The 19,606-nt window shown below is 47.1% G+C and overlaps 1 protein-coding gene across 2 annotated transcripts in view; it reads left to right on the top strand.

Annotated features, from left to right (window-relative positions):
• Positions 1-13,154, top strand: part of atp1b2a (ATPase Na+/K+ transporting subunit beta 2a) — a 110,636-nt gene extending 97,482 nt beyond the window's left edge. The window contains exons 4-9 of one of the 2 annotated variants that reach the window (XM_045701712.1): positions 1,199-1,278; positions 1,376-1,501; positions 3,128-3,187; positions 3,379-3,405; positions 10,563-10,658; positions 12,717-13,154. In XM_045701712.1, coding sequence (XP_045557668.1) covers positions 1,199-1,278; positions 1,376-1,501; positions 3,128-3,187; positions 3,379-3,405; positions 10,563-10,658; positions 12,717-12,887 — 560 coding nt within the window. In that variant the 3' untranslated portion in view covers positions 12,888-13,154. The remainder of the gene's footprint in view (positions 1-1,198; positions 1,279-1,375; positions 1,502-3,127; positions 3,188-3,378; positions 3,406-10,562; positions 10,659-12,716) is intronic. The other variant, XM_045701713.1, reaches the window with a different exon arrangement.
• Positions 13,155-19,606: the final 6,452 nt, after the last annotated feature.

Genomic DNA, 19,606 nt, shown 5'->3' on the forward strand with positions numbered 1-19,606 from the left:
GCATATTTCCTCTCCATGCAAGCATTTCTCTTTTCTGGCCTTTCACTCAATCCCAGCTGCTCCAGTTTTTCAAGAATTTCCTCTTGTGTTTTCAGGAATTTAAGAAGGTTCTCAAAGTGATTATCTGGTGTGACATTATTCCTCGGATTAACCATGAAGACAAGTCACTCTCTCTTGATGTCGTCAGGTAACTTGCTTTCTATGGATCTGATCACTAGAGGGTTGTTGATGGCTCCTGTGTTTCCAAGCTCCGTGAGGTCATCCAGGGCCTTCTCTATAGTTTGGATCAGGTCGATAACTTTTCTAGGCTGATTTGCCCTTAAAGCAGGAATTTTCTCCAGATCCTCCATTATCTCCAAGGCAATTGTAGACTTGTTTCCATATCTGTTTTCCAGCACCCTGAACATGTCTTCAGCAGTGTTGTAGGAAGACAAACGGAGGCCTCTGCATATCCTCTCATCTATACTGTCAATGAGTTGGATCCTCTTTACTTCGACAGAGCCTGTTGGTTCCCATCTGCTTTTGCAGACTCTCCCAGTCTCTTCTCCATCGATGGAAGTTCCTTTTATACCCACTGAACTTGGGAAGACAGATTGGCTTTATCCTGTCGGTTGTGGAGCTGCCATGGGCACCTGCGGCATCTCCCTCTGTCTCTCTCGTCTTCTGCAATTCTTTGTGCTGTGAGAAATCCTGCTTCAAGGCCGAATGCCTTCAGATCCTTCACTCTCCCTCCGAGCCTTTCCTTTTCTGCCACCGGAATCCACATCTCCCACTCTGCTAGGCTTGCGATTGCATTTTGGACTTGTGTTTTCACACTATCCCACCGTAGCTCAAAGCCATCTCTGTTTACAGCGGTAACAGGTATCTGAGCAACTCCATCACAGGCTGTCTCGGCTTCATGGATTACAGACTTCACCTAATTTTCGCCATATCTACTTCCTTTAGGCTCCAAGCTGTCATGTGTCTATAACTGAGGAGTGGCTTCTGTTTCTACCATAAAGGCAAATTAATTGAAACTTTTAAATGAGAAATAGTGTAGGTAATATGAAGTGGAAAAAGTAACCTGCTGAAAATGAGTCTGTAACCGGCTGATTAGCCTGTAACTAATGGAAACCGTGTGTGTGTGTGTGTGTGTGTGGTGTGTGGTGTGTGGTGTGTGTGTGTGTGTGTGTGTGTGTGTGTGTGTGTGTACACACAGCCTACAACAACTCCCTACAGGTCCAGAACAACGATGAGTGCCCCCCTGATAATTACTTCATCCAGGAGGACAGTGGAGAGGTGAGTGACCTCTGACCTCAGCATATGGGTTAGGGTAACCCTACCCCAACCACCCAAATATAACTGTATAGAATAATAACATGTTGTTCAACCCTAGGTGAGGAACAACCCTAAGCGTTCGTGTCAGTTTAACCGTTCCACTCTAGAGGAGTGTTCTGGGATCACGGACCGGACCTACGGTTACCAGAAGGGACAGCCCTGTGTTCTGATCAAACTCAACCGGGTAAACACACACACACACACACACACACACCAGACAGACAGACAGACAGACAGACAGACAGACAGACAGACAGACAGACAGACAGACAGACAGACAGACAGACAGACAGACAGACAGACAGACAGACAGACAGACAGACAGACCACACAGAGACAGACAGACCACACAGAGACAGACAGACCACACAGAGACACACACACCACACAGAGACACACACACCACACAGAGACACACACACCACACAGAGACACACACACCACACAGAGACACACACACCACACACCACACAGAGACACACACACCACACACCACACAGAGACACACACACCACACACCACACAGAGACACACACACCACACACCACACAGAGACACACCACACACAGAGACACACCACACAGAGACACACACACCACACACAGAGACACACACACCACACACAGAGACACACACACCACACACAGAGACACACACACCACACACACCACACACACCACACACCACACACACCACACACACACACACACACACACACACACCACACAGAGACACACACACCACACAGAGACACACACACCACACAGAGACACACACACCACACAGAGACACACACACCACACAGAGACACACACACCACACAGAGACACACACACCACACACAGAGACACACACAGAGACACACACAGAGACACACACACCACACACAGAGACACACACAGAGATACACACCACACACCACACACAGAGACACACACAGAGACACACACAGAGACACACACCACACACCACACACCACACACAGAGACACACACAGAGACACACACCACACACCACACACAGAGACACACACAGAGACACACACAGAGACACACACAGAGACACACACACCACACAGAGACACACACACCACACACCACACAGAGACACACACAGAGACACACACACCACACAGAGACACACACACCACACAGAGACACACACACCACACACCACACAGAGACACACACAGAGACACACACACCACACACCACACAGAGACACACACAGAGACACACACAGAGACACATACACCACACACCACACAGAGACACACCACACACAGAGACACACACAGAGACACACACACCACACAGAGACACACACAGAGACACACACAGAGACACACACCACACACCACACACAGAGACACACACCACACACAGAGACACACACAGAGACACACACAGAGACACACACAGAGACACACACCACACACCACACACAGAGACACACACAGAGACACACACCACACACCACACACAGAGACACACACAGAGACACACACCACACACCACACACAGAGACACACACAGAGACACACACCACACACAGAGACACACACAGAGACACACACCACACACCACACACAGAGACACACACAGAACCACACACCACACACAGAGACACACACAGAGACACACACAGAACCACACCCCACCACACACACCACACAGAGACACACACCACACACACCACACACCACACACACCACACACACCACACACCACACACCACACACACCACACACACCACACACACACACACACACCTGCTAACCCCCCTGGTGAACCTTGACCTCTGTCCTCAGGTGATCGGGATGCTTCCAGGGAAGGACGGACAATCTCCTTATGTCACCTGTGGAGCCAAGGTCAGGCTGCATATGTCACCCTACTGTCACTGCTATGTCACCGTTATGTATTGTCGGAACTCTGCATGTCTCTTCATCATGTGTTTCACTCATCTTTACCTTTTTATGTCATCATTCCGTCTCTCTCTCCATCTCTCTCTCCGTCTCGCTCTCTTTCTGTGTGTTTTTGGCTTTCATCCCTCCATTATCAGAGATATAAAGTGGGGCAAGATGAATGGGTAAGACTGACCTGTAGAATGATAGATAGATAGATAGATAGATAGATAGATAGATAGATAGATAGATAGATAGATAGATAGATAGATAGATAGATAGATAGATAGATAGATAGATAGATAGATAGATAGATAGATAGATAGATAGATAGATAGATAGATAGATAGATAGATAGATAGATAGATAGATAGATAGATAGATAGATAGATAGATAGATAGATAGATAGATAGATAGATAGATAGATAGATAGATAGATAGATAGATAGATAGATAGATAGATAGATAGATAGATAGATAGATAGATAGATAGATAGATAGATAGATAGATAGATAGATAGATAGATAGATAGATAGATAGATAGATAGATAGATAGATAGATAGATAGATAGATAGATAGATAGATAGATAGATAGATAGATAGATAGATAGATAGATAGATAGATAGATAGATAGATAGATAGCCTTTAGAAAGTATTTACAGGCCTTAGCAAATTTATTAAAAGTAAAAAACAGAAATACCTTATTTACATAAGTATTCAGACCCTTTGCTATGATTTGGAAAGGCACACACCTGTCTCTATAAGGTCCCACAGTTGACAGTGCATCTCAGAGCAAAAACCAAGCCATGAGGTCGAAGGAATTGTCCGTAGAGCTCCGAGACAGGATTATGTCGAGGCACAATAAGGCACGAACATCATACTTCAAATAATGTGGCAAAGGAATTCATGTTTTGTCCTGAGAAACACTCTATCTAAGGGTTCTGTTTGGACCACTCTATCCTGAAAACTAAGGGTTCTGTTTGGACCACTCTATCCTGAAAACTAAGGGTTCTGTTTGGACCACTCTATCCTGAAAACTAAGGGTTCTGTTTGGACCACTCTATCCTGAAAACTAAGGGTTCTGTTTGGACCACTCTATCCTGTAAACAAAGGGTTCTGTTTGGACCACTCTATCCTGTAAACAAAGGGTTCTGTTTGGACCACTCTATCCTGAAAACTAAGGGTTCTGTTTGGACCACTCTATCCTGAAAACTAAGGGTTCTGTTTGGACCACTCTATCCTGAAAACTAAGGGTTCTGTTTGGACCACTCTATCTAAGGGTTCTGTTTGGACCACTCTATCCTGAAAACTAAGGGTTCTGTTTGGGGCAAATCCAATACAACACATTACTGAGAACCACTCTCCATATTTTCAAGCATAGTGGTGGCTGTATCATGTTATGACAGGGGAGTTTTTTCAGGATAAACAAAATAAACGGACAAGCAAAGCACAAGCAAAATCTTAAAGGAAAACCTAGTCCAGTATGCTTTCCACCAGACACTGAGATGAATTTACTGAATCTGCTTGAAAATGTATGGTAAAATCGATAAACATGGTTGTCTAGCAATGATCAACAACCAATTTGACAGAGCTTGAAGAATTCTGAAAAGAATAATGGGCAAATATTGTACAATCCAGGTGTGCAAAGCTCTTAGAGACTAACCCAGAAAGACTTATAGCTGTAATCGCTGCCAAAGGTAATTTTACAAAATATTCACTCAGCGGTGTGAATACTTACAGTACCTGTCAACAGTTTGGACCTACTTCATTCAAAGATTTTTATTTTTCTAAATTGTAGAATAATAGTGAAGACATTAAACAAATTGAAATATATTTTATATTTAAGATTCTTCAAAGTAGCCACCCTTTACCTTGATGATAGCTTTGCACACACTTGGCATTCTCTCAACCAGCTTCACCTGGAATGCTTTTCCAACAGTCTTGAAGGAGTTCCCACATATTCTCAGGACTTGTTGGCTGCTTTTCCTTCACTCTGCGGTCCAACTCTTTCCAAACCATCTCATTTGGGTTGAGGTCGGGTGATTGTAGAGGCCAGGTCATCTGATGCAGCACTCCATCGCTCTCCTTCTTGGTCAAATAGCCCTTACCCAGCCTGGAGGTGTGTTGGGTCATTGTGCTGTTGAAAAACAAATGATAGTCCCACTAAGCGCAAACCAGATGGGATGGCGTATCGCTGCAGAATGCTGTGGGAGCCATGCTGGTTAAGTGTGGCTTGAATTCTAAATAAATCACAGACAGTGTCACCAGCAAAGCACCTCCACACCATCACACCTCCTCCTCCATGCTTCACGGTGGGAACCACACATGCAGAGATCATCTGTTCACCAACTCTGCGTTTCACAAAGACACGGCGGTTGGAACCAAAGATCTCAAATTTGGACTCATCAGACCAAAGGACAGATTTCCACCGGTCTAATGTCCATTGTTTGTGTTTCTTGGTCCAAGCAAGTCTCTTCTTATTGGTGTCTGTTACTTGAACTCTGTGAAGCATTTATTTGGGCTGCAATTTCTGAGGCTGGTAACTCTAATGAACTTATCCTCTGCAGCAGAGGTAACTCTGGGTCTTCCTTTCCTGTGGCGGTCCTCATGACAGCCAGTTTCATCATAGCGTTAGATGGTTTTTGCGAATGCACTTGAAGAAAGTTCTTGAAATCTTCCGCATTGACTGACCTTCATGTCTTAAAGTAATGATGGACTGTTGTTTCTCTTTGCTTATTTGAGCTGTTCTTGCCATAATATGGACTTGGTCTTTTACCAAATATCAATCAATCAAATGTATTTATAAAGCCCTTCTTACATCAGCCGATGTCAAAAAGTGATTTACAGAAACCCAGCCTAAAACCCCAAATAGCAAGCAATGCAGGTGTAGAAACATGGTGGCTAGGAAAAAGTCCCTAGAAAGGCCAAAACCTAGGAAGAAACCTAGAGAGGAACCAGGCTATGAGGGGTGGCTAGGAAAAACTCCCTAGGAAAAACTCCCTAGAAAGGCCAGAACCTAGGAAGAAACCTAGAGAGGAACCAGGCTATGCGGGGTGGCCAGTCCTCTTCTGGCTGTGCCGGGTGGAGATTATAACAGAACATGGCCAAGATGTTCAAATGTTCATAAATAACCAGCATGGTCAAATAATAATAATCACAGTGGTTGTAGATGATGCAACAAGTCAGCACCTCAGGAGCAAATGTCAGTTGGCTTTTCATAGCCGATCATTGAGAGTTAGAGACAGAAGGTGCGGCAGAGTCGAAAACAGCAGGTCCAGGACAGGTAGCATGTCCGGTGAATAGGTCAGGGTTCCATAGCCGCAGGCAGAACAGCTGAAACTGGAGCAGCAGCACGGCCAGGTGGACTGGGGACAGCAAGGAGTCATCAGGCCAGGTAGTCCTGAGGCATGGTCCTAGGGCTCAGGTCCTCCGAGAGAAGAGAGAAAAGAGAGAAAGGGAGAGAGAGAGAGAGAGAGAGAGAGAATTAGAGAGAGCATACTTAAATTCACACAGGACACCGGATAAGACAGGAGAAATACTCCAGATATAACAGACTGATCCTAGCCCCCCGACACATAAAATATTGCAGCATAAATACTGGAGGCTGAGACAGGAGGGATCAGGAGACACTGTGGCCCCATCCGATGAAACCCCCAGACAGGGCCAAACAGGCAGGATATAACCCCACCCACTTTGCCAAAGCACAGCCCCCACACCACTAGAGGGATATCTTCAACCACCAACTTACCATCCTGAGACAAGGCCGAGTATAGCCCACAAAGATCTCCTCCACGGCACAAACCCGAGGGGGTGGCGCCAACCCAGACAGGAAGACCACGTTAGTGACTCAACCCACTCAAGTGACGCACCCCTCCCATGGACGGCATGGAAGAGCACCATTAAGCCAGTGACTCAGCCCCTGTAATAGGGTTAGAGGCAGAGAATCCCAGTGGAAAGAGGGGAACCGGCCAGGCAGAGACAGCAAGGGCAGTTCGTTGCTCCAGTGCCTTTCCGTTCACCTTCACACTCCTGGGCCAGACTACACTCAATCATAGGACCTACTGAAGAGATAAGTCTTCAATAAAGACTTAAAGGTTGAGACCGAGTCTGCGTCTCTCACATGGGTAGGCAGACCATTCCATAAAAATGGAGCTCTATAGGAGAAAGCCCTGCCTCCAGCTGTTTGCTTAGAAATTCTAGGGACAGTAAGGAGGCCCGCGTCTTGTGACTGTAGCGTACGTGTAGGTATGTACGGCAGGACCAAATCGGAAAGATAGGTAGGAGCAAGCCCATGTAATGCTTTATAGGTTAGCAGTAAAGCCTTGAAATCAGCCCTTGCCTTAACAGGAAGCCAGTGTAGGGCTTCACCATGTTTCATCGAAATGTACAGCTGAGTGTTGTCTGCATAGCAGTGAAAGTTAACATTATGTTTTCGAATGACATCCCGAAGAGGTAAAATATATAGTGAAAACAAAATTTACAGTTGATTTGTCAGAGGACAAACCATTCACAGAGACAAACTGATATCTTTCCAAAAGATAAAATCTAAACCAGGCCAGAACTTGTCCATGTAGACCAATTTGGGTTTCCAATCTCTCCAAAAGAATGTGGTGTTCGATGGTATCAAAAGCAGCACTAAGATCTAGGAGCACGAGGACAGATGCAGAGCCTCGGTCTGATGCCATTAAAAGGTAATTTACCACCTTCACAAGTGCAGTCTCAGTGCTATGATGGGGTCTAAAACCAGACTGAAGCGTTTCGTATACATTGTTTGTCTTCAGGAAGGCAGTGAGTTGCTGTGCAACAGCTTTTTCTAAAATGTTTGAGAGGAATGGAAGATTCGATATAGGCCGATAGTTTTTTATAATTTCTGGATCAAGATTTGGCTTTTTCAAGAGAGGCTTTATTACTGCCACTTTTAGTGAGCTTGGTACACATCCGGTGGATAGAGAGCCGTTTATTATGTTCAACATAGGAGGGCCAAGCACAGGAAGCAGCTCTTTCAGTAGTTTAGTTGGAATAGGGTCCAGTATGCAGCTTGAGGGTTTGGAGGCCATGATTATTTTCATCATTGTGTCAAGAGATATAGTACTAAAACACTTCAGTATCTCCCTTGATCCTAGGTCCTGGCAGAGTTGTGTAGACTCAGGACAACTGAGCTTTGGAGAAATACACAGATTTAAAGAGGGGTCCGTAATTTGCTTTCCAATGATCATGATCTTTTCGTCAAAGAAGTTCATGAATTGATCACTGCTGAAGTGAAAGCCGTCCTCCATTTGCGAATGCTGCTTTTTAGTTTGCTTTGCAACAGTATCAAAAATCTTGGATTGTTCTTATTCTCCTCAATTAAATAATAGGATGATCGAGCAGCAGTGAGGGCTCTTCGATACTGCACGTTGCTGTCTTTCCAAGCTAGTCGGAAGACTTCCAGTTTTGTGTAGCGCCATTTCCGTTCCAATTTTCTGGAAGCTTGCTTCAGAGCTCGTGTATTTTCTGTAAACCAGGCAGCTAGTTTCTTATGACAAATATTTTTTGTTTTTAGGGGTGCAACTGCATCAAGGGTATTGCGCAAGGTTAAATTGAGTTCCTCAGTTAGGTGGTTAACTGATTTTTGTCCTCTGACGTCCTTGGGTAGGCAGAGGGAGTCTGGAAGGGCATCAAGGAATCTTTAAGTTGTCAGAGCATTTATATCACGGCTTTTGATCATCCTTGGTTGAGGTCTGAGCAGATTATTTGTTGCGATTGCAAACGTAATGATAAAATAGGGCTTCTTCTGTGTACCACCCCTACTGTAACTCTAATGAACTTATCCTCTGCAGCAGAGGTAACTCTGGGTCTTCCTTTCCTGTGGCGATCCTCATGAGAGCCAGTTTCATCATAGCGCTTGATGCACTTGAAGAAACGTTCAAAGTTCTTGACATTTTCCTTATTAACTGACCTTCATGTCTTAAAGTAATGATGGACTGTTGTTTCTCTTTGCTTATCTGAGCTGTTCTTGCCATAATATGGACTTGGTCTTTAACCAAATAGGGTTATCTTCTGTTATCTTCTGTATACCTCCCCTACCTTGTCACAATACAACTGATTGGCTCAAACGCATTAAGAAGGAAAGAAATTCCACAAATTAACTTTTAACAAGGCACACCTGTCAATTAATAGGCATTCCAGGTGACTACCTCATGAAGCTGGTTGAGAGAATGCCAAGAGTGTGCAAAGCTGTCATCATGGCAAAGGGTGGCTACTGTGAAGAATCTCAAATATAAAATATACTTTGATTTGTTTGACACTTCGTTTGGTTACTATATGATTCCATATGTGTTATTTCATAGTTTTGATGTCTTCACTATTATTCTACAATGTAGAAAATAAAGAAAAACCCTTGAATGAGTCGGTGTGTCTGAACCTTTGACTGGTACTGTATATAAATGAGATATTTCTGTATTTCATTTGTACATTTGTAAAAATGTCTAAAAACATGTTTTCACTTTGTCATTATGGGATATTGTGTGTAGATGGGTGAGAAACAAATCAATGTAATCCATTTCGGAATTAGGCTGGAACACAACAAAACGAGTCAAGGGTATGAATACTTTCTGAAGGCACGATAGATAGATAGATAGATAGATAGATAGATAGATAGATAGATAGATAGATAGATAGATAGATAGATAGATAGATAGATAGATAGATAGATAGATAGATAGATAGATAGATAGATAGATAGATAGATAGATAGATAGGTAGATAGATAGATAGATAGATAGATAGATAGATAGATAGATAGATAGATAGATAGATAGATAGATAGATAGATAGATAGATAGACTAGAGGATAGATAGATAGATAGATAGATAGATAGATAGATAGATAGATAGATAGATAGATAGATAGATAGATAGATAGATAGATAGAAGATAGATGCAGGTAGGTAGGTAGGCAGGTAGGCAGGCGTGGCAGGGTAGGTAGGCAGGCAGGGTGGGTAGGTAGGTAGGTAGGTGGTAGGTAGGTAGGTAGGCAGGTAGGTGGGGTAGGCAGGTAGGTAGGTAGGTAGGTAGGTAGGTAGGTAGGTAGGTAGGTAGCCTGCTGATGTGCCCTTAATTGACTTGACCTTAATTGCTCCTGTAAGTCGCTCTGCTAAAATGTAATAGAGAGAGGTCGATCGACAGAATTATCAATAGAAAGCTGACTCTGTGTGTGTCCACAGAACGAGGACAGTGATGAGACTGAACCTTTAACCTCATGACTCTGTGTGTGTCCACAGAACGAGGACAGTGATGAGACTGAACCTTTAACCTTTAACCTCATGACTCTGTGTGTGTGTGTGTGTGTGTCTACAGAAAGAGGACAGTGACGCGATCGGAGAATTGGCCTACTACCCTCCCAACGGAACCTTTAACCTCATGTACTTCCCCTACTACGGCAAGAAGGCCCAGGTACACAGAACACAGAGTCACACAGCCCTTCACCAGTGGTGTCATGCCCCCATTCAGTCAGGATGGACAGCCTTTTCCAGATCTAGAGCTATACTCATCATCATATATATATATATACTGCTCAAAAAAATAAAGGGAACACTTAAACAACACATCCTAGATCTGAATGAAAGAAATAATCTTATTAAATACTTTTTTCTTTACATAGTTGAATGTGCTGACAACAAAATCACACAAAAATATCAATGGAAATCCAATTTATCAACCCATGGAGGTCTGGATTTGGAGTCACACTCAAAATTAAAGTGGAAAACCACACTACAGGCTGATCCAACTTTGATGTAATGTCCTTAAAACAAGTCAAAATGAGGCTCAGTAGTGTGTGTGGCCTCCACGTGCCTGTATGACCTCCCTACAACGCCTGGGCATGCTCCTGATGAGGTGGCGGATGGTCTCCTGAGGGATCTCCTCCAAGACCTGGACTAAAGCATCCGCCAACTCCTGGACAGTCTGTGGTGCAACGTGGCGTTGGTGGATGGAGCGAGACATGATGTCCCAGATGTGCTCAATTGGATTCAGGTCTGGGGAACGGGCGGGCCAGTCCATAGCATCAATGCCTTCCTCTTGCAGGAACAGCTGACACACTCCAGCCACATGAGGTCTAGCATTGTCTTGCATTAGGAGGAACCCAGGGCCAACCGCACCAGCATATGGTCTCACAAGGGGTCTGAGGATCTCGTCTCGGTACCTAATGGCAGTCAGGCTACCTCTGGCGAGCACATGGAGGGCTGTGCGGCCCCCCAAAGAAATGCCACCCCACACCATGACTGACCCACCGCCAAACCGGTCATGCTGGAGGATGTTGCAGGCAGCAGAACGTTCTCCACGGTGTCTCCAGACTCTGTCATGTCTGTCACATGCTCAGTGTGAACTTGCTTTCATCTGTGAAGAGCACAGGGCGCCAGTGGCGAATTTGCCAATCTTGGTGTTCTCTGACAAATGCCAAACGTCCTGCACGGTGTTGGGCTGTAAGCACAACCCCCACCTGTGGACGTCGGGCCCTCATACCACCCTCATGGAGTCTGTTTCTGACCGTTTGAGCAGACACATGCACATTTGTGGCATGCTGGAGGTCATTTTGCAGGGCTCTGGCAGTGCTTCTCCTGCTCCTCCTTGCACAAAGGCGGAGGTAGCGGTCCTGCTGCTGGGTTGTTGCCCTCCTACGGCCTCCTCCACGTCTCCTGATGTACTGGCCTGTCTCCTGGTAGCGCCTCCATGCTCTGGGCACTACGCTGACAGACACAGCAAACCTTCTTGCCACAGCTCGCATTGATGTGCCATCCTGGATGAGCTGCACTACCTGAACCACTGTGTGGGTTGTAGACTCCGTCTCATGCTACCACTAGAGTGAAAGCACCGCCAGCATTTAAAAGTGACCAAAACATCAGCCAGGAAGCATAGGAACTGAGAAGTGGTCTGTGGTCACCACCTGCTGAACCACTCCTTTATTGGGGGTGTCTTGCTAATTGCCTATAATTTCCACCTGTTGTCTATTCCATTTGCACAACAGCATGTGAAATGTATTGTCAATCAGTGTTGCTTCCTAAGTGGACAGTTTGATTTCACAGAAGTGTGATTGACTTGGAGTTACATGTGTTGTTTAAGTGTTCCCTTTATTTTTTTGAGCAGTATATAATATATATATATATATTTAAATATATATATATATTATAAAATCTGAGGGGGCACGTGCCTTTTGACGCAACTGCCCTTTACTGAGCTGAATATCTACTTTAACTCTCTTCTCTCTCTGTGTTTCTCTCTCTGTGTCTCTCTCTGTGTTTATCTCTCTCTGTGTTTTTCTCTCTGTGTTTATCTCTCTGTGTGTGTTTCTCTGTGTTTATCTCTCTCTGTGTTTCTCTTTCTGTGTTTCTCTCTCTCTGTGTTTCTCTGTGTTTCTCTCTCTCTGTTTCTCTCTCTGTGTTTCTCTGTGTTTCTCTCTCTCTGTGTTTCTCTCTGTGTGTTTCTCTCTGTGTGTTTCTCTCTGTGTGGATGTAGCTGAACTACTCCCAGCCCCTGGTAGCAGTGAAGTTCCTCAACATCTCTCTGAATACAGATGTGAATGTTGAGTGTAAAATCAACTCTAACACACTGAAGACTGGAGGAGAGAGAGACAAGTTCGCTGGACGGGTCTCTTTCAAACTCAGAATCACCTCACCTATAAACTAGACCACTACACACACACACACACACACACACACACACACACACACACACACACACACACACACACACACACACACACACACACACACACACACACATACACACACACACACACACACACACACACACACACACACACGTTACTGCCATATGAAGGACCATATCAGACCCTCTGGAAATGGAGACCTGGAGGAGAGCAGGAGGAGAGGGAAGGAGGAGGAGAGGGGAGAGGGGAGGAGGAGGAGAGGGAAGGATGAGAGCAGGAGGAGGAGAGGGAAGAATGAGAGCAGGAGGAGAGGGAAGGATGAGAGCAGGAGGAGAGGGAAGGATGAGAGGAGGAGGAGAGAGCAGGAGGAGAGGAGGAGGAGAGGGAAGGATGAGAGGAGGAGGAGGAGAGGGAAGGAGGAGGAGAGGGGAGAGGGGAGGAGGAGGAGAGGGAAGGATGAGAGCAGGAGGAGGAGAGGGAAGGATGAGAGCAGGAGGAGGAGAAGGAAGGATGAGAGCAGGAGGAGAGGGAAGGATGAGAGCAGGAGGAGAGAGAAGGATGAGAGCAGGAGGAGATGGAAGGATGAGAGCAGGAGGAGAGGGAAGGATGAGAGGAGGAGGAGAGAGCAGGAGGAGAGGAGGAGGAGAGGGAAGGATAAGAGGAGGAGGAGGAGAGGGAAGGATGAGAGCAGGAAGAGAGGGAAGGATGAGAGCAGGAGGAGAGGGAAGGATGAGAGCAGGAGGAGAGGGAAGGATGAGAGCAGGAGGAGAGGGAAGGATGAGAGGAGGAGGAGGAGGAGAGGGAAGGATGAGAGCAGGAGGAGAGGGGGGAGGATGAGAGCAGGAGGAGAGGGAAGGATGAGAGCAGGAAGAGAGGGAAGGATGAGAGCAGGAGGAGAGGGAAGGATGAGAGGAGGAGGAGGAGAGGGAAGGATGAGAGCAGGAGGAGAGGGAAGGATGAGAGGAGGAGGAGAGGAGGAGAGGGAAGGATGAGAGGAGGAGGAGAGGGAAGGATGAGAGGAGGAGGAGGAGAGGGAAGGATGAGAGGAGGAGGAGGAGGAGAGGGAAGGATGAGAGCAGGAGGAGAGGGAAGGATGAGAGGAGGAGGAGGAGGAGAGGGAAGGATGAGAGCAGGAGGAGAGGGAAGGATGAGAGGAGGAGGAGAGGAGGAGAGGGAAGGATGAGAGGAGGAGGAGAGGGAAGGATGAGAGGAGGAGGAGGAGAGGGAAGGAGGAGAGGAGCAGGAGGAGAGGGAAGGATGAGAGGAGGAGGAGATGGAAGGAGGTCCAATGTGTCTCCTTTCGCGTCTCCTTTCGCTCTCTCTGTCTGTATCTCTCTTCCTCTTTCTGTATCTCCTATTCTCTGTGTCTCTATCCCTCTCTCTTTCTGTATATCTCCCTCTCTATCTCTCTCTCTCTCCATCAATCTACTCATCCCCCTCTCTAGTCTGTAATCCTCATCTCAACACCCCTCCCCCTGCCCTTCCCCCTCTCCTCTCTCCTCATTTTCCCCATTTAAGAATTCTGCTTTTCTCCTCGTCCTCTTATTAAGGTTCTTAGTAATTTATCAAACAATTTTTATATTTTGTGTGTTGATGAATTTGGTCTTTAATTTAATTTATACTTTTGAAATGGATGTCTCCTTTACCTGAAATTAAAGCCTTCTACTGCGCGTACACACACACACACACACACACACACACACACACACACACACACACACACACACACACACACACACACACACACACACACACACACACACACACACACACACACACACACACACACACACCACCACCACACCATGAGCCCAAGTCAAGGATATTTTTGTTGTTGTTTTCAATCCATTTAATCTCTTTCTTCAACCATATATATGACATATACCAGGGTGACTGATTGTAAATAGATAGTTTCTTGTAGATGTTTTAGACACAGAGAGGATGTGAGATTTAAAATAAAAGATGGCATGATGATTTGACACCTATGAATTTCCCAACGCTGTAAGATTCCTTTAAAGAGTTCAGTAGTGTCAGGTAAACAGAGGGAAGGGTAAAGGTCAGAGGTTAAGACAGAGAATGGTTAGAGTAGAGATAGAGGCTAACAGACAGACTTTTAGTAATGTTAGTGTGTTTTATCTCCTGTTCAGTTTGTTGTGGTAGAGCTGCTCTGTTAGCCTTAGCGCTAGGTCCTGGTTAGCCAGCTAGCTGTTAGCCATACTGCTAGGTCCTGGTTAGCTAGCTAGCTGTTAGCCATACTGCTAGGTCCTGGTTAGCCAGCTAGCTGTTAGCCATACTGCTAGGTCCTGGTTAGCCAGCTAGCTGTTAGCCATACTGCTAGGTCCTGGATAGCTAGCTAGCTGTTAGCCATACTGCTAGGTCCTGGTTAGCCAGCTAGCTGTTAGCCATACTGCTAGGTCCTGGTTAGCTAGCTAGCTGTTAGCCATACTGCTAGGTCCTGGTTAGCTAGCTAGCTGTTAACCATACTGCTAGGTCCTGGTTAGCTAGCTAGATGTTAGCCATACTGCTAGGTCCTGGTTAGCTAGCTAGCTGTTAGCCATACTGCTAGGTCCTGGTTAGCTAGCTAGCTGTTAGCGATAATGCTAGGTCCTGGTTAGCTAGCTGTTAGCCACTAGGTCGTATAGGTCCTGGTTAGCTAACTGTTAGCCACTAGGTCGTATAGGTCCTGGATAGCTAGCTGTTAGCCCCTAGGTCGCTAGGTCCTGGATAGCTAGCTGTTAGCCCCTAGGTCGCTAGGTCCTGGATAGCTAGCTGTTAGCCCCTAGGTCGCTAGGTCCTGGATAGCTAGCTGTTAGCCATGTCGCTAGGTCGCTAGGTCAGTTTGAATACCTGTAGTGCGTTTGAATACTTTAAGGGAAGTGGACGATATATTGAGATGATACTGGGGTAATATTGGGGCAATACTAGGGCGATATTGGGTTAATACTGGGGTAATATTGGGGCAATACTAGGGCGATATTGGGTTAATACTGGGGTAATATTGTGGCGATACTGGGGCGATATTGGGGTGATACTGGGGCGATATTGGGGTAATGCTGGGGTGATATTGGGGTGATACTGGGGCGATATTGGGTAATATTGGGGTTATACTGGGGTGATACTTGGGTAATATTGGGGTAATACTGGGTGATACTGGGGCGATATTTGGGTAATATTGGGGTGATATTGGGGTGATACTGGGTTAATACTGGGTTAATACTGGGGTGATATTGGGGTGATACTGGGGCGATATTGGGGCGATATTGGGTTAATACTGGGGTAATATTGGGTTAATACTTGGGTGATATTGGGGTGATACTGGGGCGATATTGGGGTAATGCTGGGGTGATACTGGGGCGATATTGGGGTAATGCTGGGGTGATACTGGGTCGATATTGGGGTGATACTTGGCTAATATTGGGGTGATACTGGGTCGAAATTGGGGTGATACTGGGGTAATATTGGGGTGATACTGGGGTAATACTGGGTCGATATTGGGGTGATACTGGGTCGATATTGGGGTGATACTGGGGTGATATTGGGTTAATACTGGGGCGATATTGGGGTGATACTGGGGCGATATTGGGGTGATACTGGGTCGATATTGGGGTGATACTGGGTCGATATTGGGGCGATATTGGGGTGATACTGGGTCGATATTGGGGTGATACTGGGGCGATATTGGGGTGATATTGGGGTGATACTGGGGTGATACTGGGGTAATATTGGGGCGATATTGGGGTGATACTGGGGTAATATTGGGGTGATACTGGGGTAATATTGGGGTGATACTGGGGTAATATTGGGGTGATACTGGGGTAATATTGGGGTGATACTGGGGTGATACTGGGGTGATACTGGGGTGATATTGGGGTGATATTGGGGTAATATTGGGGTGATACTGGGGTAATATTGGGGTGATACTGGGGTAATATTGGGGTGATACTGGGGTGATACTGGGGTGATATATCAAGGGGATTTCTGCTTTTAATGTCTTTCTTTTCTATTTTGTTTCTCCACTCGTTTATTTGTGCTGTGTGTGTTTGTTTGTTAGTTTGTCATCAGCTTAGTGGCGGGTTTAGAACGCAACATTGTGTACAGTTACCACGGCAACCACAGCATCAGGCCGGAGTCTCGCCCTAACGTCACCTCGCACTGTTGTGAGCCTTTCGTCTTACTGTTTCGTCATGCCCCTTTAATCTCTAAACCAATCCTTTCCCTTTAAACGGTGATGCCACTTCCTGGTCTGGGCTGTCTGACCAATCAGAGCCCAGCCTGTCTCCATCCCTCCATCGTAGTAAGAATTAGTTTCCTTTCTTAACGTTCAGCAGATACAAACTAGATGTGGTTTAATAAGGACATCATCTGTATTACTGCCTCAGATATTCCATGTGGAACCTTCTGAAGAATATTGCTGTAAAAACAAGAAATAAAAAGATTTTGTGTTTAAAGGTTTGTCTCGAGTGCTTTGAGAGAAAGGAGAGAAGGATGAGAGAAAGAGAGAGTGTGGCTCATTTTTATTAAGGTGTAAATGTCTCTTCTCACATTACCCAGGATGCACCTCACTACACCAGAAGTAAAACCTAGCTAGATATATGATTTAGCAGGGTTAGACGAAGACAGATATGACACATTTATACCAGACCCAGATAGAGGGATACATTTAGAGAAGATAATACACACAGGACCAAGGAGGTCAAGGTTAGGCTGGAGCCTCGGTATCGTGTCTAAATGTGGGTATAAAGCACACAGCAGGTTATATAAACACTGCAGCTGACAGCAGAGAAGAGACCTTATATAAGAACATATGAATAATACTGATGCTGTACAGAGAGAGAGATGGATGGAGGAGGGAGGGAGGGAGGGAGGGAGGCCAGGGTTAGGACATATGAAGAGAGGAGGAGGGAGGGAGGGAGGGAGGGAGGGAGGGAGGGAGGGAGGGAGGGAGGGAGGGAGGGAGGCCAGGGTTAGGACATATGAAGAGAGGAGGGAAGGAGGGAGGGAGGCCAGGGTTAGAGTTAGGACATATGAAGGGAGGAGGGAGGGAGGGAGGGAGGCCAGGGTTAGGACATATGAAGGGAGGAGGGAGGGAGGGAGGCCAGGGTTAGGACATATGAAGAGAGGAGGGAAGGAGGGAGGGAGGCCAGGGTTAGGACATATGAAGGGAGGAGGGAGGGAGGGAGGGAGGGAGGCCAGGGTTAGAGTTAGGACATATGAAGGGAGGAGGGAGGGAGGGAGGCCAGGGTTAGGACATATGAAGAGAGGAGGGAAGGAGGCCAGGGTTAGGACATATGAAGAGAGGAGGGAAGGAGGGAGGGAGGCCAGGGTTAGGGTTAGGACATATGAAGGGAGGGAGGGAGGGAGGGAGGCCAGGGTTAGGACATATGAAGAGAGGAGGGAGGGAGGGAGGGAGGGAGGGAGGGAGGGAGGGAGGGAGGGAGGGAGGGAGGGAGGGAGGGAGGGAGGGAGGGAGGGAGGGAGGGAGGCCAGGGTTAGGACATATGAAGAGAGGAGGGAGGGAGGGAGGCCAGGGTTAGGACATATGAAGAGAGGAGGGAGGGAGGCCAGGGTTAGGACATATGAAGAGAGGAGGGAGGGAGGGAGGCCAGGGTTAGGACATATGAAGAGAGGAGGGAGGGAGGGAGGGAGGGAGGGAGGGAGGAGGGAGGGAGGGAGGGAGGGAGGGAGGGAGGGAGGGAGGGAGGGAGGAGGGAGGGAGGGAGGGAGGGAGGCCAGGGTTAGGACATATGAAGAGAGGAGGGAGGGAGGGAGGGAGGGAGGGAGGGAGGGAGGGAGGGAGGGAGGGAGGGAGGGAGGGAGGGAGGGAGGGAGGGAGGGAGGGAGGGAGGCCAGGGTTAGAGTTAGGACATATGAAGAGAGGAGGGAGGGAGGCCAGGGTTAGGACATATGAAGAGAGGAGGGAAGGAGGGAGGGAGGGAGGGAGGGAGGGAGGGAGGGAGGGAGGGAGGGAGGAGGGAGGGAGGGAGGGAGGAGGGAGGAGGGAGGGAGGGAGGGAGGGAGGGAGGGAGGGAGGCCAGGGTTAGGACATATGAAGAGAGGAGGGAGGGAGGCCAGGGTTAGGACATATGAAGAGAGGAGGGAGGGAGGGAGGGAGGGAGGGAGGGAGGGAGGAGGAGGGAAGGAGAGGGAGGGAGGGAGGGAGGCCAGGGTTAGGACATATGAAGAGAGGAGGGAAGGAGGGAGGGAGGCCAGGGTTAGAGTTAGGACATATGAAGAGAGGAGGGAGGGAGGAGGCCAGGGTTAGGACATATGAAGAGAGGAGGGAGGGAGGGAGGCCAGGGTTAGGACATATGAAGAGAGGAGGGAAGGAGGGAGGGAGGCCAGGGTTAGGACATATGAAGAGAGGAGGGAGGGAGGGAGGCCAGGGTTAGGACATATGAAGAGAGGAGGGAGGGAGGGAGGGAGGGAGGGAGGGAGGCCAGGGTTAGGACATATGAAGAGAGGAGGGAGGGAGGAGGCCAGACACAAAGAGAGTATGAAAGAACAGACTAGAGATGAGGGTAAAAGGAGCGAAAGAGAGAGGAGAGAAATAGATGGAGGGGTGTAACTGTAATCCCGGAGCTATAATCCCATTCAATCTAATCCAGCTCAGCGGCCTCACACACACACACACACACACACACACACACACACACACACACACACACACACACACACACACACACACACACACACACACACACACACACACACACACACACACACACACACACACACA

The sequence above is a fragment of the Salmo salar genome, chromosome ssa18 (genome assembly GCF_905237065.1).
Source record: "Salmo salar chromosome ssa18, Ssal_v3.1, whole genome shotgun sequence".
NCBI classification, from domain to species: Eukaryota; Metazoa; Chordata; class Actinopteri; order Salmoniformes; family Salmonidae; genus Salmo; species Salmo salar.